The following is a 17,380-nucleotide window of genomic DNA, read 5'->3' on the forward strand; positions in this document are numbered from 1 at the left end:
AACATGATAAAGCAGTTGGCTCACACTTCCTGAACCTTTTAGTGAAGGAACTTTTTTTTAAAATATTTTGATTGGTCGAAATGTTTTGAAAAATATATTTTAATGAGGAAAATAATTTTCTATAACTAGAAAAACAAGTTTTATAAGTGATACTTCAATTTCACTGTCTCTTGCTCACCCATGCCTACCCCTTGACCATCCCACTATATATGACCTTCATAGTGTTTTGCTAGATTACATATAAATGTTAAAGGAAAAATGATCTTCTATAATCAGTTACAATTTGGACAGAACGACCATACAAAGTCTTCTCCTTGAAATATGGAAAATAGTGATGAACTTTTCACTAGGGTTGCACCTAATATATGTTTTCCGCACCAAATATTTACACCAAACCAAGTAATTTAACCTTAGTTGTTAATAATAAAGTAAAATATCCATTGCTTAATGTGTATGAAGTTATAGTTCTACTAAGCAAAGCATCAAAGGATTTCTTTTGTTGGGCTCTACATGAAAAGGCCCATATTTAGCACTTCATTGAATTGGGCCACAAATTCAAGGCCTAAGTTGGGCTTATTAATGGATTTGAATTGAAGATGGTACACTTGTAGCTAGGTGAGAAGATGAACACTAATATAAAAGCAAAAATATGGATTGAAAGTTTATAAAGATCTTATCGATGATCGTTGTTAAGATTTCAAGCTCTGAAAGCTCGAGGACATAACATGGACGGGAAGACCCTGTCCATGTTATGCCGGACCATGGGTCAAACGACTAGCAAATATGACCACAAATAATTCTTTTGTGTAGGTATGTAACGTTTGCACATTGAGCAACAATTAATAAAGCATCTTGGGTACTAATAATGGTTGTCTAACTCCACTAGTTCGATTAATTATGATTCATGTCGTATAACACTTGTTAAAAGGGAAACATTTTCTATTCAAAGTTTCTCTATTCCAAAAACTCGAACCAAAAGCTCTGATTCATCCATGCATTCCACCACCCAATAATTAGAGAGATCAACATCAAAGTTGTATTATTTGTTTGAAACTTTAAATTTAGAGGTTTAATGAAATTGGGAAATTATATAGGGGATTTAATTTGTGGCCTAGTCTATGAAAGCAAGTTGTTGAAGCATTAAAGAGAGAATAGGTTTAACAAGAACTTTGGGAGAACAAAGAAAATTTACTGAAAATGACATGTCTATCGGCCTTGACCACCAATAATATAATTCAGCTCCCTAAATATCTTTATTAATACATCTTTATAATTAATAGCTCTTTTTTCGGCTGAAGATTTGTCGTAAACAATCTTTCTATCTTTACAAGGTGTGGATAACGCTAATACACAACATTTTTCTCGTACTCCACCTATAGAAATACATTGAGTTGTTGTTGTTTGTAAACTTTATGTAATGAGGTTCAAAGAATAAGCGTCAACTTGCTTAATTTTCAACGTTAATTCAAGTATATAAATCTTTTTAATCTTTTTCTTTATCGAATCTACATGTTGGAAAACATCTTAAAATGTATTATTAGGCACAATAGTTAATATATACTTTCCCTTAAATAATATTAATATAGTGATTATTTTACTAATTTATCATTATCAATGTTACTTCAAAATTTTAAATTTGACTACTAAAACTCTATTGAGTTTAGGAAATATTAATTAATAATAGGGGTAAATTTTGTGATAAAAACTAATCTTCTAGTTAGCTAAAGTGAATATTTAAAAAAGAAAAAATTATTTAACAAGTAATGAAAGGGAACAATATCCCACTAATTAGAGATGATTAATAGTATATATTTCAATTATATCCCACTTAGAGATGATTAATAATTAATAGTTTATACTTCCATTATATCCCACTTAAAACTTTAAACCATGTCAATAAATATTTTATTTAACACAGAATTAATAGTATATATATATATTCCAACTTTGATTGTATAAATAATTTTTTGCAGCTTCACCCTGATGATGTAGTAGTATCTATATTCTAGTATCACCAAAAATAAATATATGTTAGGTTGATGATACTATTTTAGTATTACCAAATAAAAAAATATTTGTTATAAATATATGTTAGGTGATGACACTATTTTAGTATTACCAATTAAATAAATATTTGTTAGGTTGAATAACAAAACCTAGTATGCTTTTTAAAATGTTTTTTTAATCTAGTGCTCGGTATTTATATAGAATTCAATTAAATTTGAATTTGTGTATTATGAAACTTATTCTTAGGGGAGCGTTCCCAACATAATTTTTTTCATTTTCAGAACTCGAATTTGTGATTCTAATTAAAGAACGAAGCAATCTGAACTATCCAACCACATTATATACTTAGCTCCTCACTAAAGCAAGTCTCCAACATGAATTATTGGGATGTTAACATCAAGTGTCTTTCTTTAATTTCTTAACATTCATGAGGAAAGTGATTCTATCAATTTAATTTTAAAATGCTCTAATAATTGTACAATTGATTAATGTATAGGTACTTTTAGTACTTTAATGATTAATTAATTTAATAAATTAACCACTCAATTATCTAGATATTGAGCTGAGTTTATTAATTAATTGAATCTAATGCAACAACAAAGACACATTGTTTCTGAGTCTTTGGAGCTTAGTGAGCTAATTAAAATATCCTTTAAGACAACTAGAAGATATGTTCATTAAGTAAATTAATTGAAGAAGAAAACTTTTGCTTGGTTTTGTTGGACCTGATACGATGGAGTTGGAATTTTCACTAAAATATGAAGAAATAAACATTCGAAGAAGTTTATGAATTCAACACTCATTAATTATATATACAAAAAAAATATTATTTGAACGTTATATATCTGATATACGTAAGACAACTAGTAGTGACAGAGTCAAAAAATTTATTGAGGGGGTTTAAAATATAAATAAGTAGATACGAAAAAAAAGTCAAAGACGTTCAACACGAACAAAAAATAATATTTCTTCCTATAAATATATCAAAATAATTTTGACCATCTACATGCAGTCAATTACTGGGGAGTATTTTACTACGTTTGGTCTATCCACTAAAACAAAAAATTCAGATTCTTGATTTGGCCCATTTGTATTTTCCAGCAAAGTGTCAAATCAGACCAAAAAGAAAAGAGCAGAAGTAATAAAGAAAAAGAAATCACAATGAAAAAATGCAGCCAATTATATCATTCCTTTTTCCTTATTTGCTCCTTAATATTGAGTTATTTCTATTCGTAATAAATATTTGAGAATACGCATAGTTTTTTTAAAAAAAAATAATCAAAATTATCTAATATGAATATTTTAAAATTGAATATCTAAAAAAAGAATTATTGGCAAATAAAAGAGTCAGTGTATTAAGTAAAGTTTTTTCCAAATCTTTTCCCTATTAAATTTCTAGATTCTTTGCCGTCTTTGACGTTAGGCTGAATTTAATTGGTTTTTGCTGTGAATTAAAGTAGTTTTATTACTGATGGTACATATTGGTGAATATTCAAATAAAAATAGGCAATTTAATCTATATAATTGAATTGTTTATTTTTTTTTAAAAATAATCTAAACTAGTTCTAAGTAAAGTGAATTATATTAAGATATACAACATTTTTATCATCGTAAGGCAGAAGTAAGACAACATAACATCACTCTCTCAGACTTTATTTTGTAGAATTATATTAAGCATGTTATTATTATATTATTTTTTGCTCATTAAGATGATCAACAATTGAATAAAAACCTATAAATCTTTTTAATTCTACAACACCAAACAATTATTTGAACATTTTATTATTTCATTTAGGCACTTGATAAATTAAAAAGTGGATAATATATAAGAATATACATGGTTTAACTTTTGGAGAACATTAAGGTGCTCTTTTTTAAAACTCCAATTGTGTCTGATATCCACGTTTAATTAAATTTGAATTTGCATCGAGAAATTTCACATTGAGAGATAAAATGCTCCCTAACAAAAGCGACTTCATACACAACTCAAAGCTGAAACCTTTGGTTAAGGTTGTTAGTGATTTTATATTTTTACTAAAACATAGTTCTCGCTTCTTTTTTTTTTTTTTAAATAAATAAATAAGAGTCAATAACAAATATAATTTTAGTAATTAAATTGTGTATTTAAAAATGAAAAGTACTTTACACAACTTAATTATCACGTTACATTAATTAATTATTGCAACTACTTTTTTTAATATGACCTACATGAAATGCTTCTTTTAACACCCACTGACAAATAAACATTTACACCACCAAACAACATAAAACTTGAAGACATCCGTACTATGATGTGATTCGAACATTTCTTTAAAAAAAATCTTGATTTTTTTTTATTTTATTGTTTTCCACCTAATGTTAGAATTTATATTGGGGTTCGATGTAATTTGAATTCACGTATTATAGCTAGACGCAAGTTTCAATTTGATTTCTCCTCCGATTCAGCTTATATGATAATATTTGACTCAATATTATATTTAAAAATAAATAAAAAATTATTGTCTTGCATATGCCATGACATTTATCTGATTATAAAAGTATGACATTAGAACAAGTTTAAAATTAATTTACTTTTAAATATAAAAAAGTATTTTTTTAACGACTAATAAAAATGAAAAAGTGTCATATAAAATAAGATCGAGAAAAAAAAGTTTTCTTTCTTTCATGCTCCCTCATTAAAAAAAAAAGTAATTTGCACAATTTTGAGAAAAATATATTTGATTTAATTACTTACTTCAATCATTGAAATCCAAGCTTTGTCTTTTTTTTTAGGCACTTTAAATAGTTCTTGAAGCTGGAAGACAGCTCCTAGTAATATTATATGAAATAACTTCCAAATAATTGATGTTACAAAAAAAAAAAAACAATTAAAGAAGTTTCCACCACAATTTCACTCGTGATTAATGAGTTTTCCAATTAGGCAGGCAAAAAAAAAAAGTGTCCATAATTGTGTGGTTCTATATATGGGTAAAATTATTCACACTAAATAATTATAACAATTATAATAAGTTTCCATAATTAAATGATCAAATAAGGTGAGAATATGTGATATTTGGCCATTTTTAGTGAAAAATAAAGTGTATATGTCAAATACATCAGACATAAAAGTAAATTCAGGATTTATACATTATGAATTTGATAGAATTCTGAATTCAGTCACAATCATTACATGTATGAAATTTATCGTTAGTATTTATTTAGTTGATTTTGTAATTCATATACATGATCGAAATCAGAATTATTAAATTTACATTCTTTAATTTTATATCGACTCCGATCATAAATTTATGATTTTAATGTAAACGACCCATCTGATTATTAAGTGTGTGTTTTCCCATCCTTTTGTCACATCTTTTTATTTCTCTAACATCAACTAGGCAATGTCCTTTTCGTTAAAGAACATTTTGCACAAAAAATTAAAATACTTTCTTTATGGCATACAATATACATAAAGCGAAGAAAATCAAAGAGAGAAAAAAAATATAACATTATTTGCATTCTAATAATTTTTTTTGGATAATAACACTTTTGACCCTTCAATCATTAGTAATTATAATTTTAATCCTTATAATATATGTCAAACCTCGCAATTAATTGTACTGTGCATTTTTAGTTTCTTTGCTTATGAATATTCAGAATTTCTCTATAATATATGACTAAAAACATCGAACCTTTTTCATTTCAAGCATATCAAACCTTGCATTTAATTGCATTGTGCTCACTTTTTTGATTTTTTGCTTATGAATATTCACAATTTTACTATAACGGTTAACCGTTTCACAACTTATTTACTCATGTCTTATATGTTAAGTTTGTACAGTAATTTGATATTTGATAGTACTTATATAATTCTATAAATAATCAAGACATAATATATAAATGTATTTTTTAATTTAGCTTTACCTAATATTTATTCCCTTAAATTTTGAGTGTGCACAAATAAACACTCAAACTTATATAAAGTTGAATAATTAGAGACATACGTCCTTCTCTTTTAGCATCATATGTGGCAATTCGTGTGAGATACACTCGAACTGATTTGTTCAACATATTTTAAACATGAAGTGACCAATATATATAATTGAGGGATCAAAAGTACTATTACTCAACTATTTTTTTATATGTTTCGCAAAATAGAGATGAAAGAAGGTAGGAAGATACCCCAAAATTCTGGAGAACTTGCCACAATCTTGGACTGATTTAATTTAATCACTTTACAACCTTTTATTTAAAATAATAAAATAAAATATTATTGTACCCACTCACTATCATTGAAAGAGAGTGCAATAATAATTTGTTTTTTTTCCTCCCAAAAAAAAAATCAATATTATTTTTTAAAAAATATTTATTGTAACCTCTCACCTTCATTTTACAATCCTATATATATACCTCTTTAATCCTTTTTCTCTCTTCACAACCAAACAAACACATCTCTCTTCCTCTTCCCTTTCTCTCTCCCTCTCTCTTAGAGATCGTTCGATTTCACAGTCAGACAGACTTATATTATTATTTCTACAAACATAATCTTTTTTTCCACACTTAACCAGTCGATTTCACAGTCAGATAAATTTACATATAACAACATGGAAATTGAGCCAAGTGCACCTCAAATTGCGGGGAAAAAACTATGGAATATAGTGAGAATTATGTTCTACATGTTGAGGAAAGGCATGTTAAAGAGCAAACTCATGCAAATTACCCTTCAAGACATGTTAAAAAGAGGTAAAATCGTTGGTAAAGCGATAAGCAACCTTATGTTACATCCTCCACACTATTCATCGTCTTCATTTACGTGCAAATCAAACAACAACAACGACGTAGCAATGTCATTTATCACACGTCGTGAATACGAGTTTAGCTGCAGTAATAGTCCTAAATTTCCCCTGTATTTCGCCAATAATAAACGTAGGCGAAATCGTACGTATAAATCAGGGGAAATTGATGTTGTACAAAAAGTATTTGAAATTTTAAATACTACAAGTACAAGTTATGAAGCTGGTGGTACAACTTCTATTGCAGTTGCTTCACCTTTAGCATTACTTGGATTTGGAAAAAGTCCAAATAATGTGAGAAAATTAAGAGTTACTGATTCACCATTTCCAGTAAAAGATTCAGAGGAAAATTATAATTCACAAGTTGATAAAGATGCTGAAGAATTCATTAAGAAGTTTTATAAAGATTTAAAGCAACAAAAAAAGATAGCATCTCTTGAATCTCCATCTCCATATCATGTTTATGCTAGATGATTTTTTTTTTAAAAATTGTGTAATAAAATTAGTGAATTTTTTATTTCCTAAGTTTTTTTTTTTTTTTTTTTTTTGGGGGACTAGGAGTTCCATGACTACCTTCATTGACACACAAAGTCAAGTTTGTTTGCGTTTTTGGTACGGAACGCAGATTGAATATCAAATACCAGATGAGAAATAAAAGAAATCGAAATTATATTGCTTACGTTTTTTTTTTTTGACTTTTTCAAAGTCTTTTTTTTTTTGTGTTATGAAATTGAAGGTGGGACATTAGTTTGCTTGAAGAGGTGTATGTGGTTGATCCTATAATCCAAAAAAGGGAAACTCTTGTTTTTATATTATTTCTTTTGTTTCAATTTATTACGTCTTAATTAGCTTTTCTCTTTTAAGTAACTTTTTTGGAAAGAAAGTGTCATTTTTTTTATGTTTAATAAATTTGTAAATTCTACATTTTCATTTTATCGCTAATGACATTATCTATTCACGTTAAAGATTACAAGATTAGAAAGATAATTTTGTTATGTTATACATTTAATTTTGAATTAATAAAATTCAAAAGTTCTGTTCACTTTGCTAAACTTGCCCTAGTCAAACTAATAAAAAAAATGGTTCGTTACACTAAATTCTTGCTATGAGTGAGATTTGGAGAAGAATTGGACTATAAAAGTTTATTGTACACGATCTTACTCTATATATCTGCAAGAGACTATTTCCACTCGCTCGAATCTATAATCTCAGGAACACATAACAACAAATTTTATCAAATTTTATTAGTTACTACCCATCAAATTAATATATATATATATATATATATTGTGGAATTTTCTTTTTTGGGTTAGAAGTTGAAGGTGGGACATTAGTTTTGCTTAAAGAGATGTTTAATGCTTGAATTTTAACCCAACAAACGGCCAACTCTTTAATTTTCTTCTACAAATTAATTATGACATTGAACCTTTGGTTGGTATGGTGGATAGGGCTACACGTTGCTTCTTTTTTGGTGGGGGTGGGGATGGGGATGGGACACATGGCACGTGGCATTCTGAAAGCGGACATGTAAAATATATCGTTTGTTACATATCACGGTGAAGAGCTGTATAAAATATATCGTTTTTCACATATAAATAAATATGTAAAATATATTTCCTTTTGTATATAACTGAAAAATGAATACGTAAAATATATAGTTTTTCACATATCATTTAAAAGCTGACTTAAAATATACTCCTATCATTTTAGGCACATCACCTTAGGACGATCACTCCTTTCATTAAGAAAAGAGGGTTCTTAGCTTCTTTGTAGTTCAAATATTATTATTTTTTGGTCTAAATGATGAGCATTGTGGTAGTAAAATATTTTTTTTAAAAAATAGTTCTCTTAAACCTTTTCTTTTCTTAAAAGTTTTCATTTTACTTATATTATTCTTATTTATCATCAAGTCTTTTATTTGCATTAAAGTCCCGTTTAATCTATATTCACATCAAATAAAGTTTGTTAAAGAAAAAAAGTGATTTAATATAGGATTTTTTTAATTCTCGCACTACATAAAATCAAGTCTTTTCCGACAAAAGCAATTCGGCATACCAGCACACTATTTTTTCCAATAACCACAAATCAGTCAGAAATTTATTATTTTCAACTGTTATATGTTTATTTTTCCCCTCGTAAAAATATTTTATAATTAATAATATCATAACTCGAATCTCAAATCTTTGATTAAGGGTAAATGAATTATATCCATTTTTATCTTTAGCTTTTATATTTGTATTATTCTTGTTGGCCAAGTGAAAGATAACTTTTTGGAAAAAAATTAATTAAAAGAACCTATAAGAAGAAACTATATGTTTTGGAATTAATCATTATCTTTTTCTTTTTTTTTGGAAACTTTATTTATTTTTTTTCTCTGTTTTTTCCATTCGTAACGGTCTATTAATGATTAATTTGTGCCTATTGTGGTAGTCAATTTGAGTAGCTAGAAGGTCACCTGTCAAACATAGAAAAACAAAGACGTTATAATAATAATATTAATTATAGCATTTATGATGATTAATATACACTAAGCTTTTGAATAAGTCATAAGTTATAATATATGATGGATACGTTTTAGGTGTGAATTTCAATTAACAAATAGTTATTGGTGTTTTAAGAGAGAAATCGTTTCTATTTTAGCCAATTTTACATAAATTAATTATCTCATTAATTAGATATAAAGTGTCACATATAACTGTTAATTAAAATAATTTTTAACACTCTTTTAGTTTGTGGTTTAATCCTTGAATAAATGATCATTCAAGGTATATTTAAGAATTAGGTTGATGGCCATCAAATTAAAGATTATAATGAAACAATCTTTTTAATTATCTTTTATCAGATATTTCGATATTCGAGCTATATAAAAGAGTAGCTTTTGGTAGGAAAAGTTTTATTGTTAAAGTGAGATTTTCATTGCGAATCCAAATTTTACTCGATCTCGAAGTAGTTATAGGACAATGGATGGAAAAAAACATTAGGCCGGTGATATTTTTTTTACTTATTATTAAATCCTCTAAATAACATACAAATATTATAACATCCATAAACCTTGCATGACAATTAATTAATATAATATGTACTCCTTTTTTCTTTCACTTATAATAGTATGGTATTTTTGCAATAATTATCATATAGATTTAGAATATAAATAAAATTCAGAAAGTTTAAAGGAAGTGTGTGTATATATATATATATATATATATATATATATATATTTTTATATATATATTTTTTATTATATATTTTTTTAATTTATTTATTTTTGGTAAAATTATTATAAAGTGGAAAAATAAATACAAGGATTTTAGATAATATTATAAAAAAATACTTTACCAAATAAAATATCGATTTAATATATATATTCATGTTTGTGGGTAAGTAATCAGATAATAATGAAGATACCTTTATTTATGTGGTAAGTAGGATACCCTTTCTTAGTGGCTTATAGGTTGTAAAAAGAATCTATTTTTGGTCCTATATATGTACAACTTTTATTACAAAAAAAAATGGTTTGAAAGTCATCTTCTTGGTCAGTTGTTGGCTATTTTTTTTTTTTGTGAGTCCAGCTTGTCAACATACCCACACTAATAATTTGATGAGACATTAATGGTCGAGACAATGGTGAAGTTAAAATTTTCATTGAGAGATTAAAAATATTTTCATATAGATTGGAAAATGGTGATGAGTGATGATGCTTATATATGGACTTGGTCAATCATTCCTGCTAGAACTAGCTTTTGGGCGGTATTGAGTTGGTTCAATTGTCACATCTTTATTATATTGTATCAAAGCCATGGGGTTCATCTCTTTTTGAGCTTCCGACCCACGTTCCAGTTAGGCCTGAACTTGAAGAATGTGCTAGAATCCTACATCGATTGAGGAATGGATTGATAATGACACTTATATAGATTTGGATAATATCTGTACAATAAACATGGGGAAAAAAAAATCAAAAAAGAAATATTTGATATATAGGATGTATTCAACATGGAGGAAAATATTTTTCTAAAAATTACTTTTCACGTGGAAGTACAGTAAATTAAACAAGTTCAACAAGTAACATTTCATATTAATGGTGTCGTTTCTACCTATCAAAACACTTCATTTTTACTCTACCCACATAGTCCCCATTCCCATAACCCCACACCCCAACCTCCATCCTCAACCCTCCGTAATATTTATTTAGATTATATATAAATACTTGTGAGAAATTAATCCAAATTTAAGGCGAGTTCCATGAATCAATTGGTGAAAAGAGCATGAAAAACTTATATTGAATTTGAAAATTATTTGTTTTGTGTGTTAATTGGGTATTTGACATGTTCATAGTCATTCAATTAGTGAAAGGAACAAAAAATCATAATGAGGAGCAATTTTAGTTGAACATTAAGACTTAAATTCATCCACATAATGAGCAACCAATCAAAGAAAAAAAAAAGAAAGAATAAACCTATTTTTTAATATATGCTTTAGTAAAAAATTAAAGGTCCTTATTTTTGGGAAGAATTAACAAGCAAAAAGTGAAACACAATTACATCTTGTTTAAGATCTCAAGATTATCTTTTTAATTTTGTTATCTTTATACCTAGTCAAATTGGGACGGCAGTAATAACAACATAATGTAATCATACAGATAAAATCTAAAAAAAATATTTTGTATGCAAATTTTACTTTAATTTCATAAAGACAAAGAAACGTACTATATCTAAACACTCTCGACTCAAATAAAGTAATGTAATCAAACTAAAACACATAGATTAAAAAAGATAAAATACATATGCATGTCATGTTGAGCGATTGAACTCGTGTTGTGTATTTATTTTGTGTGCAATGAAGAATGTAGGATTAATAAATTTCTGACAAGAAAATGAGTTGCAAAAATTATAATTTATTTAAATGTCAGCCAACCAAATTTATATGTGGCTATGTGGCAATCATCAATTAATATTGAGTTGGAGGAAGGACCTTACTATTACTATTATTCACATTAAATGTGATATATATGGGGGAAAATTATGCGGATAAGTAAATATATACTAGTTAATTAGCTAATATAGTTATGATTTGAATTAATTTCGGCTTGCAACTTAATTTTAGCTATAATTATGTTATCTCGGATCTCCTCTCTCTTGCCCCTCTCCTCTTTTGTTCATATACAAATATAAATGATCAGATACAAGTTATACATACATATACAATTATATGACAGATATACAAATACAATTAACCTCTCTTCACTCTCTGCCCTCTCTCGCTCACCTCTCTCCTTCCTCTCCCAATTTCGCTCGCCGCTCTCCTTCCTCTCCCGATCTCGCTCGCCAAATATACAATATATATGTATACCAGTTACATATATACAATTATCTGATAGATATACATATATAGTTCGTCTCTCCACTCTCTACTCTCTCTCGCTCGCCTCTCTCCTCCCTCTCCTAATCTCGCTTGCCTCTCTCCTCCCTCTAACATGTAGCTACAAGTCGTAATTAACAAACTATAATTATGGAGCATAATTAAGTTATTTTTGAGTGGCTATAAGCGAAAATTTTCCATATATATATATCTGTCAATTTTAAATAATTCTGTAAAAAGAGAAAAATTATACATGCTGACTAGAGCTGTCAAAAAGGGCTTAGCCTACGGCCGGCCCAACCCAATTCATTATTGGGTAGGGTTGGGAAAGGATTTTTCAAGCCCATTTAAAGCTAGGGTCCATATAAGTCATTGACCCTTGAGGCTTGATCTGGGCTTGGTAATGGTCAGCCCATGGACGAAAACTATTTATTTAACGGTAACTTACAGAAATCCCACTAGTGTATCAACTAATTACTTAGATGCATGCTATGTTGTAATATTACGAGTCTTTTCATGTTTTGGTGCATTCAGATACATGGACTCAAAATTAGGTGTAATTTATTCTAGATACACTCTATCCGAGTGGAATTGCATGTATCTAGGATACATAGACAAATCTTTCACCCTCGCCTCCCTCCATCTTACTCGCCGCTCTCTTATCTTGCTCATGTATCTGGGATGCATCACACTAGATACATGTATCTCGCGTATCTAGTATCCTAGATATATGCTAAGCACATTAAAGTTTTTGCTAGTGTTATTGAAACAACACCATTGTTTGTATATTTGATTTGAAAATCTTCTTATTTTCTTGATATTATAAAATTTTAAGTTTGAAAAGAAAAAAATAAAAAAAAGAAAGAAGGGCTAGCCCGCCCTAGCCCGCGTTCCTTCTAGGATTGACTTGGTTGAGCATTTGCATACCCTTCCAAATTGAGGGTCATCCCGCCCTAATCCATCAAATTCCTTCGCCTGCGAGACTTGGGACGGGTGGGGCTGGGCTGACCCTTTTTGATAACGGTAATGCTGACAATGCATAAAACATGTTATTTATTGTTTTTTTTTTTTTCTGTTTTGATATTATATTATATGTATTATTGCTATAATTTTTTCTCCAATATATTTCAGCATGATCACTTCATTATTATATCTTTCATTTTTCCAATTCATACTTGTTTTTATTATATTTTACTTGAATCGAGAATTTATTAAAAATCATTTTTTCAACTTCACAATATAAGATCAGTAAGACTACATAAACACCACCTTCCAAAGATTTCATTTGTGAAACTTAAAGCTCATTTCTATACACAAACATTAATTGGTTATAACCTTAAAAAAGAGGAAGCAAATTTCTAAAAAGTGCATATAATTGAACTTGTAGCTTAGTTAGATTAATGATTGTTTATATGGAGTTCAGCCATCTTACGAATGTCCATTATCGTAGCATTTCTCAAAGGGAAGTTTAGCACTCTACGATAATTTTGAATTTTATTTTGTAGTTATCCCATTTCGACAGCAATTGCAGAAAACTTGTTTATAATATTCATAGACATACATATTAGTACTCAATTTCTTTGATTCGAATTTGATGAAATGAAATTACGTTTATTGATTCAACTAATTTAAATTCGTCATTAAAGAAATAAATCACTTTTTAACATATCAAAGATTTTTTTCATTTTAAAAATTCGAACACAAAACGTCTGAGAATAAACTTATTGTTAGCCAACATGCAAGTACATCGAAATTTCATTGATATACACACATTATATTATATGCCAACAAAATCCACCCACCCCCAACTAAAATAGCCATGTAAATTTATTGAGAACAACTTTATTTGAATACTGGACTAATGTTGTTGGATCAATAATGCAATGTTTTGCTTAAACAGAATATAAAGGAATTAATTAGTATAATTATTTATTTTTATTTTTATTTTTTTTGTAATATGTATCCACCGTACGAGTCGTGCAAATATTTAATCGTACGTGGGAATCCTACCTTTTCTTTTTAATTTATTTGTTTTAGGTGAAATTAAAATAATTGGAATAGCTAGTAGCATTTTCGGTCTCTCAATTATTTATAAATTTTAATTTTAATCTTTATTATATATGACTCAATATATTTAATCTTTAATTAGTTAAAATATACATTTTCAATCTTTATATTAAAAAAAGTTATATTTGGATATTTTTAGAAGTGTATAACCCTTAAAATGCAAATTAAACTAACAATAGAATACTTTTAAACTTAATCTACCATAAAAGTGATTAATGGTAAAACGATTAATCATTTTGGAATTTTTTTGAATATTCACAAGCAATGGTATAACTTATAAGAATGCATATTTTCAGTAATTGAGAGTTAAATTTACATAATTAAATATTACAAAAATTAAAATAAAATTTTGCAATAATTAAGAAACCAAAAATACGTACGATTAACCCAAAATAATTATATGATTAAGAGTTTGTTCTAGTTGGTTGCAGCATCTTCAAATTAATTACAAAAGATCTATTCAAATCAAATCAGGATATGTTCAACAAGATTTGTTCGAACCAAACCAAGATAAAAAAAATTATATTAATATAATCTTTCACTTAGATGTAAGACTCTCATTGTGGTACAAATGAAAACGCATGTTACACTATGAAAGATAGGACGGAATAAGTTGATACATTATTTATCTACTCAATAACCTTATACGAGTCGATAATAGAATTATCCATTGTTAATTCTTGAGAAATAGATGTTGGCTCTTGGCTCTTTAGAAGGTGAAGATCAAATTACACCTAGCTAGCTAGCTACAAAAATCATAACTATAGAGATTAGTGGTAGGTTGAGAAAAATAAAAAATTGTGGTTGTGAATTCTCTATGATTAATGAAGAGTCTTTCTCATGCATTTAAAGTTGGTGGCCTAGCTAGGTTTTCCTTCTATAATTCCACATATATACCTTTTAGTTCTATCTTCTTCAATTAAAAGTTTGATTGGCCTATTTGATGTTTATCCACTACTCTACATTTCCAACTCAACTTCTATGGTATACACATATATACTGAATAAGGACGGAGCTAAAGTTCTAATTATTGATTCGACGTAATTTAATAGCTTTGATTTTAAGTTCATTATCAAAAAATGGTTAATTTTCGATGGATGTCACATTGTAATTTAGCTCAACAATAGGAGGTTTCGAATTTCATTGCAAAATTTTCTTTTAAAAAATGATAATTTTTTGTTATTATATGTATTTGAGTTAAGAAAGTTACCCATAGTTTATTCAAAACTTACTAAGCATTTTATTTTCCTAATTTTCAACACTCATAAACTTAAAATTCTGAATATGTTTTGATACTAAACTTGAATTTCAAACATGTTATTATAGTTTAATTTTAGTGGTACTGGTTGCTTTGTATAGGTGTTATTTTATCTTTATATTTAACACTTTGTGATGTAATTGAATTTGATGAAGTTGACATGTGTCCATGCATACATGCACATCTCTATCATATTATGAACTCTTCATCTACTCATTGCTCATCCAATTGATTAGCCTACATTTCTACATCAAAGATTCATCATATACAAGTTGGATGTCATGATTTTTGAAAGTGATACTTCCTTTTAGGTTTTTGTTTCTCTAAAGTTGAGGTTTGGATTATCATAACAATATCAAAGATAATATTAGTCGTTAAGAAATGAATCTCAATTCTAACTCAAATCAATAATAATAAGATAATGAGGATTATCTAAAATTATATAAGAAAGCCAAATATTCACATCCTACCCATGATGTAGGAACTCAATATTTTGTACTCAGAGGCGAATCTAGGATTTAAAGTTAATAATTTTCCAGTGATTTCATTTTCTATGAAAGCTTTATCATATCATGTGCCTAAGAGTAATCGATCCATCATCAAGAGGGACCTAAAAAAACTTAAGCAAGTTCGATAATTTCTACCGTTGGATCAAGTGATTACTTAATTAATTATTGGGTTATGTTCTTCCCATTTAATAAATTTTTCAATATAAATACAGGATCAATGCGAAAGTCATTAATTTGCGGGAAATTCACTCCCACCATCTTACATCCACCCTTGCTCGCACATTCAGAATTGGACATCTTAAACATACAATGTAAGATAGGGACTCAATATCAGAAATCTCTAAAAAAAATGTGATAAATATGACTCTAATGCTAAGTAACTAACTATGAATACATCACACTCTTTAATTAGGGTGTGACTTTTCCCCAGACCTTACAAATATAAGATATTTTATGCGTCCAAGTTGGATCCCTTATGAAGCAAAATATATTGGACCTCGTTTTTTAATATTGTTACTTTTCTATGCTGTGTCTCATGAATCTTTTCGATACGGTCCGGATTGCTCTTTATTAAGAATAAGAAGATGCATATCCAAAATATTCAATATACAACTCTTTGCTTTCCAATTGATATATACCATAGATCTACGTGTGGCTATCTGAATCAAAGCACTATATTTCACTTTTTTAACCCAAAAAAAAAAAGTTAAAACAAAATAATGTGTTTTTCTCCTTGGACATTTACTAGTGCATGCTACCAATTAGTAACTTTAAAGCAGAGAATATTCTACGGACTACGTGCTTTTTTGGTTAAAAGAAAGGGAAAGTTACGGTTATATATTCGTTCGATTAACTAGTTTATCAATGTGATCAAAATATGCCTAATATATGTACACGGTCAATGTATATATTTTGCATATGCTTATAAAAATAGATACTATATGTATAACATATGTATATATATTTTTGTATAAAGTATATATAACCTAAACATTTTATTATACATATCAATAAACTAGTAGATCGAAATATTTAGAAAGTAATTATCCCTAAAAGAAACATGCAACTCAACTAACAAAAGAGTGTCCCTTTTTTTGGCATGGCCCCTCCATTATTGCCTACTAGAGCTTATTGATAAGTATAATACTTCATATATTTTTTTGGTTTAATATAATCATCCTGTGTATTTCAAAGCCTTTAAGTTGATTAATTCGGATATAGATTCTTTATAAAATAGCTGATCAAATTCATTATTTACTAATTTTCTTAGCCGTTATACCTAGATTATGCATTAATGATACACAATTATACATATATTATACATTCATCAACTAATTTTAGTTTAAACAATTGGATGACCGACTATTTAGGTAAATTCTTCATTTGGAATTCACATTGGATACGTTCATTAT

The 17,380-nt window shown here is 27.9% G+C and overlaps 2 protein-coding genes across 2 annotated transcripts in view; both read left to right on the forward strand.

Moving 5' to 3' along the window:
• The window catches only part of LOC125811880 (casein kinase 1-like protein 4), a 123,185-nt gene extending 122,102 nt beyond the window's left edge, over positions 1-1,083 (forward strand). Inside the window, exon 16 of the mRNA XM_049491432.1 lies at positions 1,073-1,083. The gene's annotated coding sequence lies outside the window, so the exon portion shown is untranslated. The remainder of the gene's footprint in view (positions 1-1,072) is intronic.
• A 5,507-nt stretch (positions 1,084-6,590) lies between these two features.
• LOC125811656 (uncharacterized) lies at positions 6,591-7,253 on the forward strand. Its single transcript, XM_049491180.1, has one exon. It carries the CDS (start codon positions 6,591-6,593, stop codon positions 7,251-7,253), a length of 663 nt encoding a protein of 220 aa, XP_049347137.1.
• The last annotated feature ends 10,127 nt before the right edge of the window (positions 7,254-17,380 follow it).

The sequence above is a fragment of the Solanum verrucosum genome, unplaced genomic scaffold (assembly GCF_900185275.1).
Source record: "Solanum verrucosum unplaced genomic scaffold, falcon-dt-bn FXZP01000238.1, whole genome shotgun sequence".
NCBI classification, from domain to species: domain Eukaryota; kingdom Viridiplantae; phylum Streptophyta; class Magnoliopsida; order Solanales; family Solanaceae; genus Solanum; species Solanum verrucosum.